Source organism: Natator depressus, chromosome 2 (assembly GCF_965152275.1).
Source record: "Natator depressus isolate rNatDep1 chromosome 2, rNatDep2.hap1, whole genome shotgun sequence".
Taxonomy (NCBI): domain Eukaryota; kingdom Metazoa; phylum Chordata; order Testudines; family Cheloniidae; genus Natator; species Natator depressus.
The window spans coordinates 118,833,614-118,854,595 of record NC_134235.1 but is presented as its reverse complement, the minus strand read 5'-3'; the positions used below and the strand labels follow the sequence as shown (position 1 = coordinate 118,854,595).

General features: G+C 38.1%; 1 protein-coding gene across 1 annotated transcript in view; it reads right to left on the bottom strand.

Moving 5' to 3' along the window:
- The window catches only part of KDSR (3-ketodihydrosphingosine reductase), a 43,125-nt gene that overhangs the window by 9,136 nt on the left and 13,007 nt on the right, over nt 1-20,982 (bottom strand). The window contains exons 4-7 of the mRNA XM_074944963.1: nt 15,261-15,326; nt 15,007-15,102; nt 11,347-11,538; nt 9,071-9,154 (exon numbers count right to left, since the gene is read on the bottom strand). Of these exons, the coding sequence (XP_074801064.1) occupies nt 9,071-9,154; nt 11,347-11,538; nt 15,007-15,102; nt 15,261-15,326 (438 nt within the window). The remainder of the gene's footprint in view (nt 1-9,070; nt 9,155-11,346; nt 11,539-15,006; nt 15,103-15,260; nt 15,327-20,982) is intronic.

Genomic DNA, 20,982 nt, shown 5'->3' with positions numbered 1-20,982 from the left:
TGCCAACACTTTGTTTGCTTTTAGTTATTTGTAATATTTTACGATTGCAGATTAAAAATAGTAATTGATCAAGTGTTTTATTCTTAATTGAAGTTCTTAGAATTATTAAACTATATTTAGTTTATATACTAGATATAATTCAATTTCTATCATTTGTAGCTTATACTGGAAGTTTAAACTGCTTTCCATTAACAAGAAAATACTTTTAGATCCACAAACCAAGAAATCATTAAAAGTGTAGTTTTCTGTACACAATATCCTTCAAAATCCACTTTTGCATCTCTTCCCTTTGTTGGGGATTTACAAAATACGCATGTGAAGTTCTTGCACCTCTCAAATGAAGCAGCTGATGTGCTACATTAATGCCTCAAGGCACATATAACTTGGCATCTATCATTTAGATCTCTTTTAATCGAACAGGTTTGTTAAAAGAACAGAAACAAACCAGAGCCTGGCATGCCTAGCTCTTAGGCAGATGGGCAATTTTATAACTCAAGCATACTGCTATGAGAATTGCTGCTGAAATTTAAGCAGCTCAAGACTGAAAACTCCAATACAGAAACTACTTTAGTGCAACATTGAGGTTGTAGAATCAAAACTTCAAGGAGCATGGAAATACCTTATGTTAAGATCATATACACAAGCTTAACTCTGCTCCATTGTGCATTTCCATTATAAAAGAATCTTTAGTTGCATCACAACAGTCTATTCCAGATAAAGTTGTTTAATAAACACGAACTCCAGGCCTGTAAGAAGTTAACTATACATTTAGTTAGCTGCATGTGCACATCAAAAGCATTTAACTACGTGCACAGCTATAGAGATTAGCAAAGACTCAAAGTGGATAAAATCTTAAACAACAACAGGTATTTATTTAAATACAAGGCATTTTTTAAAATAAACCTGTTCAAAATTTAATGTCAAATTACGACAACCTAAGTCCTAAATTTACTGTAATCTATTAAGGTCATTTAAATAGATAAATAAAAAATTTGAATCAATGAGCCTCTCTCAAATTTTAATGATTTAAGGGTGTGGCTTTTTTAATTCTATAAAAAAAAACAAAAACAGTAGGAAAAACATCTTGACTTTTGAGGTCATCTCAAGCTTTGGAAACATCACAATGTCACTACCACATTAAAAATCAATATTACTTTCAGCCTTTTCAATGAAGCTGCTGTTTTACATTTTTCCAGATGTAAGTACTTCCACAGATTGTTGTTCAGAAAAGCTTTCGGTTTCAATTTAGCTAGCAGGTGCAGAGAATATTTTCTTCATTTGGACTAATTTATTCAAAAGTTGAGAAATTGACTGGGAATAGAAAATGTAAAAAGAACGCCTGTTTTCCTCTTTCAGTCTATCAAAACCAACCAACCAAAAAACAACCAACCAGGTGGAAGACTATGAGATCTACTAATTCTAAAGCTTTGAAGGACATAGGGACCAGATTTGCAAAGGTATTTAGTCATCTAAAGATGCATATACATGCCTAGTGTGATTTCCAAAAGTTCATCAGCAGGCTAGGCACTTAACTGCCGTTAATTTCAATTTGCAGTGTTGCTATAGCTGTGTTGGTCCGCCAGTATAGAGAGGCAAGGTGGGTGAGGTGATGTCTTTTAGTGACCAACTGCCTGTGGAAAGGATCTCAGGAAGAACTCTGTGAAGCTTGAAAGCTTCTCCCTTCCACCAACTGCAGTTGATCCAATAAAAGACCTCACCTCACCTGCCTTGTGTGTCTCATTAATTTCACTGGGAGGTAGGTATTCAATCAGTTTGGGTACTTTTGAATATCTGGCCCATTGTGATCTGAAAAAATCTGTTATAATAACAGAACACCAATTTAAATTTATAAAATATTTTTGGATGTTTTTCTATATTTTCCAATATATTGATTTCAATTACAACACAGAACAATGTTGTACAGTGCTCACTATTTATAATTACAAATATTTGTACTGAAACAGAAAAACAAAAGAAATAGTATTTTTAATTCACCTCATACAAATACTGTAGTGCAATCTCTCATGAAAGTGCATCTTACAAATAGACTTTTTTTTAAAAAAACATAACTGCACTCAAAACAAAAAGTAAAACTTTAGAGCCTACAAATCCACACAGTCCTACCTCTTGTTCAGCAAATCGCTAAGACAAACAAGTTTATTTACATTCAGGGGAGATAATGCTGCCCACTTCTTATTTACAATGTCACCTGAAAGTGAGAACAGGCATTCACATAGCACTGTTGTAGTTGGCATTGCAAGGTATTTATATGCCAGGTATGCTAAACATTCGTATGCCCCTTCATGCTTCCACCACCATTCCAGAAGACACTCATCGAAAATATAATGCGTTAATTAAATTTTTTACTGAACCCAGCTCTCTCCATCTCCCTCCAGGTATAGCCTTCTGACCATGACTTGTGTGATCAGTTATAGTTTTCTAAATCTGAATTTTATAATCAAATTTAAGTTAGATTTATTATAACAACTGTTTTGTTTGTTTGGCTCCCCTATGGTTATTTATCATCATCATCATCATCATGTTGTCCCTATTACACCTCTGGCGTTTAGGGCAGTGACAAAGCTCCTCCACTCCTGTCTGTTTCTGGCAAGTCTTTTTCAGCTTGGCTTCCACAGCTCTTCACCATTGTTTTCGGGAAGCCTCATTTTCGCTTGCCTTCAGGTGTCCATCTTATTGCTATTCTGGTGATGGAATCAGTTTCCATCTGAAGCACATGACCGATCCATCTCCAACGCCTCCTGGCAATGATGGTGCTCAGATCCTCTTGGCTGCACTGTGTCAATAGATCTTGGTTTGAGATTGTTCTGGGCCAAAATATACGGAGGATTTTTCTGAGGCAGGTTGTATGGAATGAAGACAGTTTGGACATGTCATACTTTCTCATTCCCCAGCATTCTACACTATAAAGTAGTGTTGAAAGTATGCAGCTCTAATAAACCTTGAGTTTGGTTTTGGTGTTGTATTTTGATGATGTCCAGACTATATTTAAGCTCCTGAAGGCGTTCCTGGCTTTATTAATTTTGTTCTGGATCTCCTGGCTTGTTCCACCATCCTGGCTGATGGTGCTGCCCAAGTATCTGAATGTACTATGGTTATTACCTGGCAATAAATAACTTTCATGGTTAAGCTGGTTGCCTCTCTCTCCCCCCGCAATGAGTGTTTTTTGGCTCTCATATTTTCTCTGCAGCAACACTCCTCATACCTAAACTAAAAGATCCCTGCAGCACCCAAAAATCCTGTGGGGTTTGCTTATCAAGTGGGTTACTACCAGAACAATTGTAACGTGAAAGTGGGCATAGGGACGTGCTGAGCCTGGGACACAGGAGGGTGGCAGACTGAAAGTGCTGCTTGACCCAGCCTGCTCAGGCGCGCTCTATTCCGGTGCAGTGCCCGTGGCACACGAGGGGGACAGCTTGGAGGTGCTGTTCTTGCCAGCCTGCTGAATCCAAGGGCCTATGAGGGTGACAGCTTGGAAATGCTGCTTGACGGAGCCTGCTGAGTCCAGGGACATAGAAGGGGTCAGCTTGGGAGTGCTGATTAACCCAGTCCTCTTAGACACGCTGTGTGAGAGTGTGTGATTCTGGGGCTGGAAGAACCCAGCTCTGGGGAACCTAGGTCTTGCAGGATAGCTCCATTGGGACGGAACTTGCAGCAAGGAGAAGTAGAGCTCCGTATGAGAACACGAGACACAAGCAGTACATTGATAGAATTACAGAACCTACCTCTCCCCCAAAAGAGTAACCCTAATAAATGAGCATACACCAAAGTAACAGGCAAACCTGGTAACAAAAAAAGGTATCAATAAGGTTGGTGCTTGACCCCAGGTTTCAAAATCTGAGAGGGACGCGGTGTGGAACATGCTATCAGAAGTCTTAAAAGAGCAATATTGATGAGGAACTACATAACCCAAACCATCAAAAAAGAAAAATCAACCTTCTGTTAGTGGCATCTGACAGAGATGATAAAAATAAAGGGGCGCCAGTCCACACTGCTATGGATTATCATCAAGAAGAACCCGCCTGTGCTTGCTTTCAGGTGACATTGTAAATAAGATAGCATTGTAAATAAAATAGTGGATAGCATTACCTCACATTAATGTAAACAAACTTGTTTGTCTTAATTGGCTAAACAAGAAGTAGGAGTTGGTGTACTAGGCTCTAAAGTTTTACATTGTTTTGTTTTTTAGTGCAGTTATGTAAAAAAATTTCTACATTTGTAAGTTGCACTTTCATGACAAAGAGATTGCACTGAAGTATTTGTATGAGGTGGACTGAAAAATACTACTTGTTTTGGTTTTTACAGTATAAAAATAATAAAAAATAATAAAAAATATAAAGTGAGCACTGTACATTTTGTATTCTGTGTTGCAACTGAAATCAATATATTTGAAAATGTAGAAAAACTTCCAAAAATATTTATAATACATTTAAATTGGTATTCTACTATTTTACAGTGTGATAAAAACTGCAATTAATCATAACTATTTTTGTGTGTTAATTGCTTGAGTTAACTTCGATTAATTGATAGCCCTAATGCAAACCTGTCCCGACAGAATGAGATAAGGAAAAATGCAGAGTTGCATATTTAAGATGTAGCTGAAAATTTAGATTTTAGATGCCAAAAATGCAATCATTTACAATACTAAATGCACCAGAAAAACTTCAGTGTCTTTCTATTCCATTATAAACCATAGGGAGATTTTTTATTAAAATAAATAAAATAAAAAGGTATTTTCTTGTAGTATTTGCAACCAAAACACTGAACATTATATGAGAACCAGGAAGTGAAATGGGCTATAAAAATTAGCTAAGTGACCGTAACACTAGATGTTGAAGCAAAAAATGAAAGACAGCATAGTGAAAAGAAATTTAAAAAGTTTATGATTTATCTGCAATGTTATTTGTAACAGCTAAATTTTAAAAATATATTTCCCAAAAAAGCTTAGAATGAACATTAAAGGACTGTCTTTTTGTGTATTTGCACAGCATCTAGCACATTGGGGCCCTAAACCCAACTAAGGCCTTTGGGCACTACTGCAATATAAATTGTTGGTTGTTTATTAAATGTGAGGGGGAAAAAAAATTTAAACTATTCCCTCTAACTTTCAGATACCCTACAATTTTCCTGACTGTTCTTTAGTTGTAAGGCTGTCCAATGTACAATGGAGAAAAAACAGACACTCATCATTTCTTCTAGACCTAAAACAGTATATAAGCAAGGATTACATTAGGCATTTGGCCTTGACTTAAAACACAAAGTTAGGGAACATCTTTATTTAGTATTTCTTTAAAAGTAAAAGATGCTAACTGGAAGAACATATAAATTAGAGCAGAGATTGATTTTTTTAAAAAAAAAACATGAGCAGCTTCTCTCTGAATTCATTATTCATGCATTAAGCTCAGCCCTTTAGCTCAAGCCACCAGAAGAGGGAACCACACAACTCAATTATGAAACTAGACTGCTAGATTCCCTCAGGAAAGGAAAAGCTGCCTACCTGTTCCCCCTGGCTGGCAAGCACCCAAGTAAGTATTGTAGGAGCAACCTAGTACCACTTGGGCTTTACTTAGTAATCAGCATCATTCTGAACATGGTGTGTGTGTGTGTGTGTGTGTGTGTGCAGTGACATGATTAGAGCAGAGAGAGAGACACGCTTTGTAGGAGAAAAGCCCCAGCAAACACCCTCAGGGTGAAAAGACAAAAGGAGAATAGATTTAAGGCTTGATTTTTCACCCCACTAATTACTGCCTTAGGAAGGCAATGCTTGCTTTTGGCTTTTTGAAAGTCTCCTGAGTTTGTAGAAATTACTCTTGCTTATCATGCGAATTCCCCAACTCATAATAGGAGCGAAGGGGACCTGTGTAGAAGCCCTGTTTCTTTCCCCAGGGAACCCACTTCAGTAAGGGGAGACTCTGGATCATTTCATGTTTCTCCAACCCCCCAGCCTAGCTCTGTTGTAGGACCTGCTCCCTGAGCTAGCTTGACAGCTTCCTCTCCCCAGAAGCTCAGAGTTCCTGATCAGGCTTTTCTGTGTTAGGAATCATGGCTCTTGGGGGCAGGGTAGGGACCCAATAGTCTGACTCTGAGCCTATACCCTGGCAGTGCAAGGATCAGCTGACTGGGAACAGGCAGTGCATAATTCACTCCCTGTAGAGCTTGTAAAATGCTGCCACACACACATAAGGAACACTGCTTAAATTTGAGCCAGGTGTTTGCCAGAAAGCTCTACCATGCCTTAGTGGGACTGAGCTGTCTGGAAGGGAGGTGCAGCAGTTGCAGATCCATGTGATTGAAACCACCACACTGCCATTTACCTGATCCAGGGGAGGAGGAGGAAGTTCATAAGATGGAACTTCACATAAATGAATAAAAATAAATATTTTAAAACAAAGTGGTCGGAAGAATCTTCACCACCACCGTGTTCCACCACTGGAAGCAGAAAATCTGGTGGCCTGAGTTGCTGGTGAGTTAAACTTAGTCCTGGAGCCTCTAGCAACAATACTAATTACCTCTGAATTCCACAGGTGGGGGGGCATTAGTCCATGAATAATGAATGAGTGAAAGCAAGCAACAGAATTAAAATTATCGAATATTAACAAGCCAGATCCTTAAGAAAAGGGAAAAGCTAGCTGTAAAAAGCAAATAGCAAGATGAAGTCACATGAGAATTCCTATAGTTTGCTTAAATAAAACCAAATTTAAGGATTAGATTTTTTTTCCATAATACACATCTCAAAAAGTCTGTTTACCAAATAAACTATAAAAACCATTGTATCTCTTTTAAACACAAACTAATCTTTGAGTAAGACAAGGCATTTCCTCGTAACTACTTCCTTGAAATAGGATCAGTTATGAAAGATAACAGGTACAAAACCAGAGGGGACACAAGAAATTTACAACACAAAAGAATTTCCAATCAACATAAATATTCTTGCAAATCAGACTCCTAGTTCTTCACCTTTAGGGGTTTTTTGGGTGGGAGTAGCAGAAGGATTTTGGATTAAATGTACACTATCTCAAAAGAGATTGACTAAACAAGAATATTTTGATTGCAAAAGAGTTCTGTTACATAATCCTTAATTCCTATATAAATAGAGAGAAAGACAAAAGGAACGCAACACTCAATTGGATCTCTTATTACATATAACGCACGGCTCTCAGAAGTAACATTATAGCTGTTCTAGGATAGGGTGATCCACTTGGTTTCTAGTTCTCTATATGGTAATAGAAGGAGCCTCATCTTCTCAATGCTCAGTTTAAACTTCAATATGAATCCTAGCCATGCAGCTCTTTAAAAAGTTACACTTTTGTTTGGTGATCTGTTCTGGAATGTCTAGTGAGGAGAAGCAACTTATTTGTGAGGAGAAGCAACTTGTTCAATATTAGAATACTTAGGGATTTTTTATATATTTATTTAAATAAAAGCCTCTTGTTGACAGACACACTGGTGGAAAGAGATATGGTAGAATTGCATTTAGGTGTCTAATACCAAGAGAAAAACACATACTTTCCATCAGACTTTATTACTATATTATGGTTAAGATTTTGTACTGGGGATTTTTCATCAAAGTCATGCACAGATTGCGGGCAATAAACAAAAGTTCATGGAAGCCAGTGACCTGTCTAGGTGTCTGTATGTGGGGGAGGGTCAGGAGGCTGACGCCAAAGTACTCATGGAAGAACCTGAAGCAAATACTCACCTGCAAACACCCACCACACAACAAAAACACTAACCCAGAAACCTATCCTCGCAACAAAGCCCATTGCCAACTGTGTCCACATATCTATTCAGGGGACACCATCATAGGGCCTAATCACATCAGCCACGCTATCAGAGGCTTGTTCACCTGCGCATCTACCAATATGATATATGCCATCATGTGCCAGCCATGCCCCTCTGCCATGTACAGTGGCCAAACTGGACAGTCTCTATGTAAAAGAATAAATGGACACAAATCAGACGTCAAGAATTATAACATTCATAAACCAGTCGGAGAACACTTCAATCTCTCTGGTCACTCGATTACAGACCTAAAAGTGGCAATTCTTCAACAAAAAAAATTCAAAAACAGACTCCAAAGAGAGACTGCTGAATTGGAATTAATTTGCAAACTGGATACAATTAACTTAGGCTTAAATAAAGACTGGGAGTGGATGGGTCATTACACAAAATAAAACTATTTCCCCTTGTTTATTTCCCCTCCTACTGTTCTTGTAAAGTGCTGGAAATGGCCCACCTTGATTATCACTACCCCCGCACCCGCTCTCCTGCTGATAATAGCTCACCTTACCTGATCACTCTTGTTACAGTCTGTATGGTAACACCCATTGTTTCATGTTCTCTGTGTATATAAAATCTCTCCACTATACTTTCTGATGTATGCATCCGATGAAGTGAGTTGTAGCTCACGAAAGCTTATGCTCTAATAAATCTGTTAGTCTCTAAGGTGCCACAAGTACTCCTTTTCTTTTTACGGATACAGACTAAAACGGCTGCTACTCTGAAACCCATTAAAGTCACATGACTTTGGTGACAAAATCGTATCCTTAATTATGACCAAATTCTGTCCTTAGTTATACCCCTGAAAACTACTTAATTCATAGGTTCATGAGTGTAACTGATGCAAAATTTGGCCCATCTTAATCAAATAACTTTTAAACTTTAAATATTAAGCAGTTAAGACTTTTGTTTCTGTTAAACCAGTGTTGAAACAAGGTAGACTGGTTTACAATTGCTAACACTGGTCCTATTTTTATCACATTTTCAGCAAGACTTCGTAAAGAAAATTTACGTAGATTTTTACGTAAATTTCTTTGTAAAGAAAACACTGATCTGAATAAAATGTTTTCTTACTAGTTAATTGATTCTGAATGTTCCCTGTTAAATATTTGACAGCTAAAGTTCAGTAGCATTATCTAATGACATTTAGGGGACATTTTATTTTTTTAAACATATAAAGCATGATCTTAATGAACACAGTGGACAATGCATTTTAATTTCAGAAGTGACAGATCCTGGACATGTGTGCAAGATTCTTTATGAATTAAGTTACCTTTGTTTTGATTTCTTCTGCAAAGCCCGGTGTGTCAGTATCTGGAGGATAGGCCACTGTTACATAGATATTATAAGGCTTTACCTGTTTTTTGGACAAACAATTGCATCTGTTAATATGAGGGAAATATTGTTAAGTTTCATATATTTATACTGACATTCGATTGTGCTGAGATGTTTCAAACATGTATACAGTCTTACAACCAGTTCCCGCAGGATCAGGCCTATAATTTTAACAAGGAAGCATAACAGGAACAACAAAGAATTTGAAGGACTATTAATACATAACTGATCTTTAAAACATTTTTCATTCCAAAAAGTGTAGAAAGGAGAAAGCTGCATTCTTTCTCAGTTTAAAAAATTGAGCTTATGAACAGATCACAACACTGTTGAACGCCCATGCTCATCTATGATTTTTAAAGTGTAGGATAGCAATGAGTCTGGCTCTTACTCGGGCACAAATTCACATTAATATGCTTCTGCCAGCAGTGAATGTATACTGTAAATATGGTGAAAAGGAGATCATAGAATACTCTGTCAGCACAAATAAATCTGATCCTCTGAAGTTAAACAGAGGTGTTACCAAGTGCTGTCTCAAAATATTGGAGTCACATATTTAAAAAAAAAATTATAGTGTGTGAAAATAAACACTCAGAAGAATAAGTACACAGAAAGCATTAAGAAAGATCCTCAGGGCAGAAAGTGACTGTTATGTGTTTGTAAAGCACTTAGCAAATAAGATCACTAGCTTTCTAATGCATGTACCCATTGTAAGATTAAGACTCAGACTGAACATGAGAAGAGTACTGTAAACATTCCTAATATGTTTTTTTCTTTTATAAATATTCTATAATTAACTTAAGCTTACAAGTCATAAGGCCATAGGTGATTTTTTTTCTTTTAATTAGAGTCAGATTTTGGCAAAAATATCAGCCACCAACCTTCTGATCAGAGTCAGAACAGAATGCATTCAGAGCCACTAAATAATAGACAATGGAGTTGGAGTGATGAGAGGTACTCTCTATCCCCCTCTCCACCCTCCATCTCTAAGCATATTTTAAGCACTCCCTTTACAGCACGTCAAGTCCATTCTGGTTGAGGAAGCAAGAATCTAGGAATCAAAAATGGGGTGGGGGAGGAGGGGAGATCCACACAGAAATGTTAAACAGTTTAAATGAAAAAAGTAGTCAGACTCAAGTTCATTTGGATGATATAAAGCTTTCTTGCCACATTGAAAGAATGTGCCTGTTAGGCGTTTTAGTGCTGGATCTGCCCCAACTTAGTTTATAGAATGTAATTATCTAAGGGAGTAATTATGGGTTAGTGCCAGATCACATGTCCATGGATTTTATTTTGACTTCCTCTGCAGCATGACGCACGGGTCACTAGTATAAATGATGAATGCTCTGTAACTGGAAGCCTTTAAACCACAGTTTGAGGATTTCAGTAACTCAGCCAGAAGTTAGGGGGTCTATTTCAGGAGTGGGTGAGGTTCTGTGGCCTGCAGTGTGCAGGAGGTCAGACTAGATGATCATGATGGTCCCTTTTGACCTTAAAGTCTGAGAGTCTATTTAAGTACTGCTCTGCTCTTAAAACCAACTGAGAAAAAAGATGTATTTTTACATAACAGAGGTGTGAGTGTGTGTGAGAGAGAGAGAACGAATTATTCAGAATTATAGCATCCTAATTCAGTTTAAAATGGTTTTCACTGTTTTTTCCTTCTATTGTAATGGAAGGAGCCTACATAACTAAAAAGGAGCTGATTTATGCCTTATCATGCATCAGAATTCTTTACTGAGCTTCAGTCAGTTATACCTGTGCAACTTTATAAACAGTAATGGGGTTTCACAGTTGTCACTGAGGGCTTAATGTGGCATTTAACTGTTTGTTATTGGCAATGATGCACAAGATGGAAAGAACACAGCTTGACTGAGAGAACAGTGGGCCTAGCAGTTAGAAAATTTTTTTACTTGTAAACTAAATACATTTAATACGGAAATTATTGACAAACATGGCTACTCAATGGTTTTTAACTGGTCACTTTCAGATCAGAACTGCACTTTTAAAAAAGACTGTTCATAATCTGTTAGAACCATTTTAAGGGTTGGTTTCATTTAAATAATCTATAAAGGCTGCCATCTTGTTCTTAATTGGACTTGTTGTGCAGAGGCATTTTCGTAGTATGGTAGCTCAAACCATACGGAAGGATGCAAGAGATGCAACATTTCTAATATCTACCAATTATGCTACAAGTAGCTGAGAAATAGATAATCATACCTCCATTTGCAGGGCTTCAGCCAATCCTCGAAGAGCAAACTTTGTTGGAGAATAAGCTGTGTAACCAAATAGTCCCAACTGTCCAGCCTGAGATGATACAAACACAATCCTTCCCATTCTTCGTTCCTTCATGGTAGCAATTACGGCACGGCTTGGGTAAACACTACCCAAGTAGTTGACTGCCATTAACCTCTGTGCAAATATCATATTTGAATTGTACAGATACAAAATTCTTAGCGTTCAACATCTCAACAATACATATTTACATCAGTCATAGCACAGCAATCATAAGAGGCTTATACTAACTGACATATATATATATATATATATATATATATATATAGGAAGGATATAACTATCCTTCCTATAATTAGTGTTATATCCTGAGTTTAGAACATTATACATGCTTGAGGTGAGAATCTTGACCACACATATATATTTTATATATACAAAAAATAATCTAATGCCATTTACTGCATTTAATAATGCACTCAGACAAGATGATGCTGGTCTTCAAAATAAAATATGCTTAGCAACTTTCAACAATTGGAATCTGATCTGATGATAGATAAGGCATTTTGCAACTGTCAAGGAAACAATTTGCTTAAATATTCAAACATATGAAAGTATACTGTGAAGAATAAAAGTTACTAAAAACTTTAGATAGTGCCATTGTTTTAAAGATAGGTATCAGGAGGGTAGTTTGTTGTAAATAAGCAATAGATTTTGGAGATTGTCCAATGACTGGCAGGGTAGCAAAGGGAGTGAGAAGCATGTTGATTTGTGCCTCTAGCAGAGTGGTATTGCAATTACCTGACAGGAGACTGTGGAAGATACTGAATTAATATGTTAAATATTGTTTTACAACTCATGCCTAAACATCTTTGTAGTGCTTCACTTTAGAGTACAGAACAAATACAGACTATATATGGAGGAACAAAACCATAAAGACAGGTGTTGACTTCAGTTAACACTTAAAAACAAACAAACACAAAAAAACTAGCTAACCATTTCTGAGAGTCACAACTATGAAAAGATTTCTCACAAGATCAGATCATTTGTGTCCAGATCACAATCAATCACAGACTAAACTACAGTATAATTCAATATTCTGACCTGCTAGAGGGCTAATATTCAAAATAAGGACCAAATCCTGACCCTTACGCAAAGTTCAAGTAAGCAAGCTTTGCATGGATGACCTCCACAGGGATCAAGAATGAATTCCTCCCACATAGCTCCAGAGCTGCTACAACAGTTTCAGGGCTGCTATCATAGTTGTAGTCCCCATTTTGGCCTGTGTTTGCTTAGAGTGAATCCACTGGCCTTGCTCCTGCCATTCTTGCATGTCATCCCCCAGTAACCGTAACTCAGAGATGCCAGAGAGCCACACTTCACAACACACAAGGGGACCAGCACCAACACTTGAACAGCCTTTCCATGACAAAAAAATTCTCCATCCACTTAGTACAGCAGAAACACACAAGTGACAGTGTCTGAGGCCATCCACAGAGTGTAGAATTTGTCCCCATAATGTACACCCAAAGTTAAGAAATGCACTTAAGTAAACACACCCAAGTTAAAGTTTAACGCCCTGCAAAAAATAAAAAAGCAGCTCCTAAATAAACTGAAACCTTCCCCTACAGAAATAGGAGAAAGACATTAATAGTAAATTTAAGACAACCACTACCTGTGGTGGCTATTATACTATACGATTTCAAGTTCAAGTATTTGCCTTAACTAAACTGAAATAGCAAATTAATGTAGTTGAATGATACTCAAAATTACAGATCTGCTTCCTGCATGGCACCATTAAAAAAAGTCATGTCTGATTTGCAGCGTGGTTTCAACTACTTTGATTAAGGAGGTAGATTTCTTGCTGGGTAACTGGTAGTAACAGAGTGAAGTTTAGTTACAAGAAATACTTTTGCAAATTTTAATTTAAGCTGCATGAGTCAATTTGGGTATTTACAGCATAACACAAGGCCCACTGAAGTTAAGGGAAAGACTAACACTGAATTCAGCGGGCTCTTGTTCAAGTCCTTAATGTGGCAAAATGGCCTTATGAAATACATTCTAAGAATTTAATCAGAATATATGCTCTCCTTTGCCTGTTTTTCATCTGTAGACCAGTAATCTCAATTACTGGAAAGTAATGAATGCTTTGTGATGAATCATATGAACACAGTCTTTTGAACCAAAAAAAGATTTTAAGTTTCAGAGAAATGCTGACTGTGGGTGAGGATGATCAGTCATTTTCTTGGCTCAGGGCTTTTGTCTTCACTACAGAGTTAACTCAAGTTAGAACTTGTGTGCTGCACTCAGAGTCCCATCCACATACACAAACCCCTGAGAATGGATGTGCTTTTAACTGAAGTTGGGTGGCCTACAAAGAGGTATAGGGTATTGCTTGAGCTAGCATAACTTGTCAGCTGTTCACACAATCACTCTGGACTCGTCCGCACAAAGTTTTGCCAACACAGCCAATGTCAACGGGGGAGGGGGGGGAGTTTGTGGTGTCAGGAGGGAGGGACTGAGAGGAGATCACCCTCCCCAGCTGACATGGCCATGCTGGCAACTATGAAGAAGACTGGTTCTGTCTGCATAGTAATGTCATTCAGGGAGGTGGTGTAGCTATGACAGCAGAACTCCTTCTGCCAGCTTCCAATGTGGGGCTCTGCCATCATAGCAATACTAGCCAAAGTCTTAGAGCGTAGGCAAGACCCTGTGTGCTGCTTGAGGGCTAGTTTGTGGCCGTTCTCACCTGTGATAGTCAAACTCTAAAGGAGTTAATGCAGGTGTAGACAACTCAAGTTAACTCAGCAGTGAAGAGACATAGCTTAAGACTCTTCAAGGGTACAAAGCCTTAAATATGATATTCTGCAAGACTGCTAACAGATGAAGGCTTGAATCATCAGCAACATAGAGGTGGCTTATTACTTCTTTATCAGTTCTGAATAAAACTTAAAACATAGAGCTTGTCTACACAATGCATTAGTCTGCACTAAAAGTACCCTAATGTGCACCAGCCAGATCCACATGGGCCAGTTAGTGCATAACAAGTTAGTGAGTTCTAGAATTTACACCTCTCTAGTGCAGAGTAATACACTATGCAGACAAGCCCACAACTGTCAAGATGAACAGAATAGTTAATAGTATCCTCTCAGTAACCACTAAGTGATACTATATACCCAAATACTTACTGATAAATTGCCTTTATAAATCTGTCCTAAATTTCTCAAATCCCTTAAATTTCTTTTATCAAGTGAAGAATTTGCTTGTAATAATTTCATTCACAAAACATAGCTGCTTCTTGTTTAGAGCTAATGATCGTCAATTTTCAAACTCTTTATGGAGTTCATTGGGATTGTCCTTGTTTAAAAAAAAAGCACATTTCATTTTTTTGGGGAGGAAGATACTTTAAACACCACAAACTAAGTGTCCATCCGTCCACCCATCTCCTCTATATCTATCTAGCTATAAAACAAGAAAACTGTCACAGCATTCAAAGTTTCAAACTGTGACTTCAGTACATATATTTTATTTTCAGCTTCCAGGACCTCAGAATAGACAGTTTACTTGATGTAAATGTTGGATTAGTGATTCTTTAGAAATTATGCCCAATTATCTGCTAAAAGGGAAAAAAAAAACATGCTTACTCACTTCAAAACAGCTCACTTCAAGATCTTCATATTTTCCTGTAACTGATGTTCCAGCACAGTTTATAAGCATGTCAACTGGACCCAACTTCTCTTGAGCCTATACAAAAGGTAGTATGCATATTGGTAGCAGGGAAAATATTTTTTGTACATTTGCAGCAACTTAAATGTTCAAAATCATGAAAAGAAAATACTTTTACTATAAATATGTAGCATACAAGGGAAAAATTACTGAAAATAGACAAATTACTTTCTTACTTGTTTAAGGACATTCTCCACATGTCCATAGTCTTTAGACACATCAACAGATATACAAAGCACAACCTAATGAAGAAAAAGGGAATGAAAGGTTCAACAATGAAACAAACAGAATAAGAATAGAGTCCTATCTCTTTAAAATGCTATAAAAGTCAAATGTTTTTCTGCAACTCAAAATACAGCTTTGGAGAAGTCAATAAGAAGAAGCTACTGAAGTGCACGGTATTAATATTTCAATTTTACTTACAAATAATACTATAGGTCTAATAATTTAGGCTGAGAAAATTCACTTACAAGTTAACCCGCTAAGAGAGAGCGATCAAGTTTAATGGTTTCAAACCGTGTAATTCAATTTCAGCATTTGTCGATATTGATGCTCAGATAATCAATATGGCTCACTGACGTTAAAAATTGCAGGCAAACTTAACAGGTAGTTTTTGCACGTCACAAAAGTCCCTGGCTTGTTCTGTGGTGCTCTTGGGAAATTCACGATTAACACCTATTTTAAAAATGCAATATAAAGCAAACAAGTAAAACAGCATTGTTTTACTTAACTCCATGCTAATGGTGCAGTCTCTGTATGCTAGAAACTATGCTTTTCTTTTCCACAGGTTGTTTTATCAACAGGATATAAAGCTTGTAGAACAAGTCCCCCCCCCCCCCCCCCAAACTGTATGTTGACATGCTTCGTAATTGGGACAGCTGCAAGGAACAGATTCCATGGAAAGCATTTCAATGAGTAATTCGTTAATCATACACAGTTGTGGCAAATATTTATGATGTGATGGTGACTCATGTGGCCTCCTTGAGGGTACTCCTCTCAAGTCTCTAGCCATTGCCTTTCTTGGGGAGGGAACCTGTGTTTCTCTGCCTCCGGATGAGGAATTTAGGGTGCAATTTCCTCCTGCAGCTCACTCTGATCACCTTTGCAAGTCTGAGTTTCTTTTAGCACCTGTCACCCTGTTCTCTGTAGGGGCAATGACAGGTTTAACCAGTGACCAGCCAGCCTTCATAAAGCAATTTGTTTAGAAGGAAAGCATTACTGACAAAACATATCTTGAAAGACAACAAACAGCTTTATGCATGCCTGTCTTACCAGGTGTCACCATCTTACATATGGAGACTCTGGTAGATTTCAAAGTCCTTCAAAACCCTTTCTGGAGAGTCTGTCCCTCTTGGTCAGTGTCATTTCAGTGCCAGAGACCCTTCTTCTATAGCTATGTGTAAACTACAAGCTAAGAGTGTGATTTTCCTCCTCATGCACACACATGCACACCAGCTTGATGATAAATAGCAGTGTGGTAGTGATAGCACAGATAACGGCAGAGTACAAACCAGCCTTGAACCAGGCTCAGCCACGCCTCTGCTGCTGTGGCTACACTTTTATTTCTACTCACATTAGCTTGATGACAGCTAGTGCAAGTACATATATGCAACCAGGGAAATCACATCCCTAGCTTGTAGTGTAAATGTAGCCTATATCAAGTTGGTCACTTTACATAAGTTCTTAGTTCTTTGCTTGCTGGACCTCTTGAACCTGGTCAAAACTAGTATATACACAACTTCAACCACGGGGTAGTACCTCTGAAGACTTGTTTACCTGTGTAGTGATTCACTTCATTCCCCCCCAAATATTTGTAAGTTCCTGATTGTTTATTCACACTTTTGGTGGCTACTTCTCACTCCCCGCAGCAAATGCATTAGTTGTCCTGTTCCAGGAAATAAGTTTACCCCTTCCTAGTTTAGCAGGAAACAATACAAAGTCAGAGGAGAAACTACATCAAACCTATTTTTCATTTAAAAAAACCCATAAATTTCCCAGTTCTCCACGGAAAGAGAACACCCTCCCATGAGAGGTGTGAAACAGCATTTGATAACGTAATTTTATATTTGTATAACCCTTGATAGCACTTTTCTTTGGGGTCCATGAAGTCCACAACTCCTAATCTGGGAGACAGAGAAATGTAAATAAGGATCTTGGGCCAGGATTTCTTTGCAAAGAGCATTAAATACATAAAACTGATAGAAACCAATTGCTATGGATGAAAGTTAGTCAACCAGTAACTCAGAAAAATCGGTATTTCATGGTCCCCACATTCCACTTTGTAGGCACTGATTGTTGAGGATCTTCAATTTTGGGAGCAACTCTTGGTTGAAGGGCAGCAGTGCTGTTTAGGCTATCAATTGTTGCACTAGAGCCACCAGAAATTCAATCTCAACCTGCTTCTTACAGCAACGCTAGCTCTTTTGCTGAACTGCCGGTGACACTCTAGTTCAACAAATTGAGACCATTCTGCCTCTCACGTTTTAAGGATGGGACTGTGAGTAGGGACTTCGGCATTCTAGTTCTGATGCTGACCCTCTGTGGCTTTCATCGTCATTCAATGGTCTTTCTCAAACTCTCTCCAGGAGTTTTTAAAACTGTTTTAAACATCATGGCTGTCTCTAGTTATGATGTCTGCTGACACACAAGTTAACATACCATAATTGTGGAAGCTAACCATTTGTCCAGTTGGCCGGCAGTCTAGACTGCATATGCTTGTCTTCCTTTGGCCAGACTGCAACGTTTAATTTTTCTGTTTAAACAGAACCTGCTAATCATTCCTGTGTGTAAGGTTGGATTGACCTTCCTCCCAGCATTCTGCGCAGCAGGACATCTGAGTATACACGGCATCACAAGTTGCTGTTGACACTATATATACACACATTCCCTCTGTGCATTCTGTACACAATACATGCCCAGATATCCCCAGAAAGCTTTGCTACAGAGTCAGGTGGGATGATAGGTGCGCACACAAAAAAAAGAGTGACAAACAGGCGTGTTGTGGAAAAAAGGCACTGTCTTAACAAGCACCATGTTTCTTACAACCGAGTCAGATGAATGGATCGTGTGGTTACAGAACACTTACAATTGTACTTTGTACCTTAGTTTCTGTATCTGTAAAATGGGGATAATACTTAACTATCTTAATACTTAACTATCTCACAAAGGCTTGAGCCAGTTTATGTTTATAAAACACCAAATATGTGCTAAAATGTGCCATACCCTGTAAGAAGCCCCCACACTTACAGCTTATTTGGACAACCGTCTCTTAAAAGACTTTTTTTTGGAATTTTAGCAATTATACATGAATCCCTGCACAAACAAGTCTCCGCTTCTGCTGCAAGAGGCTGTTGAGAGGACCAAGATACATACACAAGTACACTTTTTATATGAAATGAGTTAACTATTTTTGAAATCCCAAAAAGTTGTATTGCTAAATCCAGCCTTGTGGTGTGGTAATGGTGGACAAAAACTGGTTAAAATATTAGGGAGGATAAAAAGAAGGTTGAATGTTTATTTGCAGGCCCACCCAAAAATTAGTAAGAAAGGCTTTTGACTATTGTGCTCTACCATCCTGCTTTCTTAAAGCTGCTAATTCAATTTTACCAACATTTTTGTAATGCTTTTTAAAATATGAATTTAAGAAAAAAGCAATTGTAAAAAGACAATGTTGTCTTGTAAATAGCTGAATGCAACTGCAGGACCAGTCAGCCTGTGCAACCTTAATTCGGCCTTCTTGCACATACGCATCATGATCAGGGCCAGATTTAGGGGCAGGCGACTGGCTGGAGTGCTGAGCTTGGGATGCTGTTTGAGACAAAAGAAAAAATAGAATGTTTGAAGTAAAATGTTTCAGGTATTCCATATGTGGATTCATTTTTCCACTAACCTCCTAGAATGTTTGGGACCTTTGTAGAATCTCAGAGAATTGAAAACTATATTTTCCTCGAACCTCCGAGAATGCCGTCAGCTATGCCCTTGTGGGTATATAAGGGGCAGGGGCGTCGCCAGTCAGTCAGTGAGATAAAAGAATGAACTGAAGTGAAGCGAGAGCCCAGCTGCAATATTGTGAACCTTGTTTTGTTGGGTAATTGTGAAAGTCTACTTGTATTTTAAGACGTGAAGAAAGTAAGTAGTGACTAATAAAGGACATATTTAATCAGATGCCAGAGATCTATCGAACCCCTATCTACACAACAATATAATAGAAATTCTGTTACTTCTTTTCCCATGCTTAACATGTCACGTTTGAAGACTTTAAGACTGAGGAACATAGGCTTTTGCTCTCTCTAATACTGTCTGTTTTCCCGCATAGAAAATAAAAGATGCCCCCAAAGAAGCCTTCAGGAGCTCAGTATAGGAAGCGAAAAGCTCAATTGTAATCTAGTTTGCAGCAAGGGACAAACCTGATGGGAAAATATCTGAAACAGAACAACATAGATGGGGTTTTAGGCAGTAGTGATTATCCCAGTGCAGAAGAAATTGAGGAGTGAAGAGTAAATGATGGAAGTCCCACTATTAAGGAATTAGTAGATTTACCCGAAGATAAGGAATGAAAATGTGAGGAAACTGATGGAGAATCATCCAGTTTTCCTGGTGGCATAAAGGAGAGTGATGATAAAGAAGAAGAATGTGGCTCACATGAAAAGGAGAGTAATGACAAAGAAAAATCTGGTTTACATGAAAAGGAGAGAAATGATAAAGAAGAATCAGCCTTACATGATGACAGAAACAGCAGTGAGAAAAATTGCACACCACAAATCGGTACATAAGATCCTGCTTTTTGACCAGCGATTCTAAACTCTGTTGATATTTGATCGTACAATTTTGAACGGGCCGGGCAAAATCAAGGATATGACACATCTCAAAGTCACACTGCGAAAGGGTGCTCAAGAAGGTTGAGCAACTGAATTGACATTGGCTAGTTTATTCGAAATCAACTGACAAAGTATTCTGGTTTTTTTGAAAAATATTTGACAAAAAACGCCAAATCGTCGCTTGCACTTACTGGGTACAATTACAGGCATAACTTAGTTGATGCTCTGAAGCAACATGAATACCAGCACTTTATTAATGTAGAAATCCAGCAGTGGAGGAACGTGTTTGAGTGTCTGATCTCAATTATCCTCTTCCTTCCAAAGAATAATTTGGCTTTCTATGGCTCATGAATAGGTTGTTCACTGAACATAATGGTAATTTCCTTGATTTGGTAAAGCTCCTTGGGAAATACAATGATGTCATGCGTGAGCACCTATGTCGAGTATTTCGTAATGAAGCTATTAGACCACTACTGCAGCAAAACAATTAAAAATGAACTGATTGACCTTAGGGCAAGGAAGGTGCTTGATAACATATTGATGCAGCTCAGCAAAGCGAAGTACTACACCATACTGATGGACTGCACTCCTGACAGACACAGTGAAAAGATGTCATTTACAGTAATTGGTTGACGACAAGGATGGCTGTATCCAAATAAAGGAATGTTTTATCTGTTTTACGTCTGTGGACAACTCTATTCGAAAAGATCTAACAAAACTGTTTATGAACGTTTTGAATGAGAATAAAATAAAGCTTCAGGACTGCTGTGCCCAAGGTTATGACAATGGCGCAAACATCAAGGGAAGAAACAGTGGCGTCCAGGGAAGAATCCTTGCATTGAACCCAAGGGCTTTCTTCGTGTCTTGTGCCTGCCATTCCTTCAACCTGATTGTGTCAGATCCAGTGTCTTTTTTAGATTCACTCTCTCTCTTCGGAGTACTGCAAACAATATACATCCTGTTTTCAGCATCAACTATCAGGTGGAAGATCCTCATGGACAATGTTACAAATCTGACCAAGAAGCTGCTAAGTGACACTCGCTGGGAGAGCCACATTGACAGCGTAAGGCCAGTGAGGTTA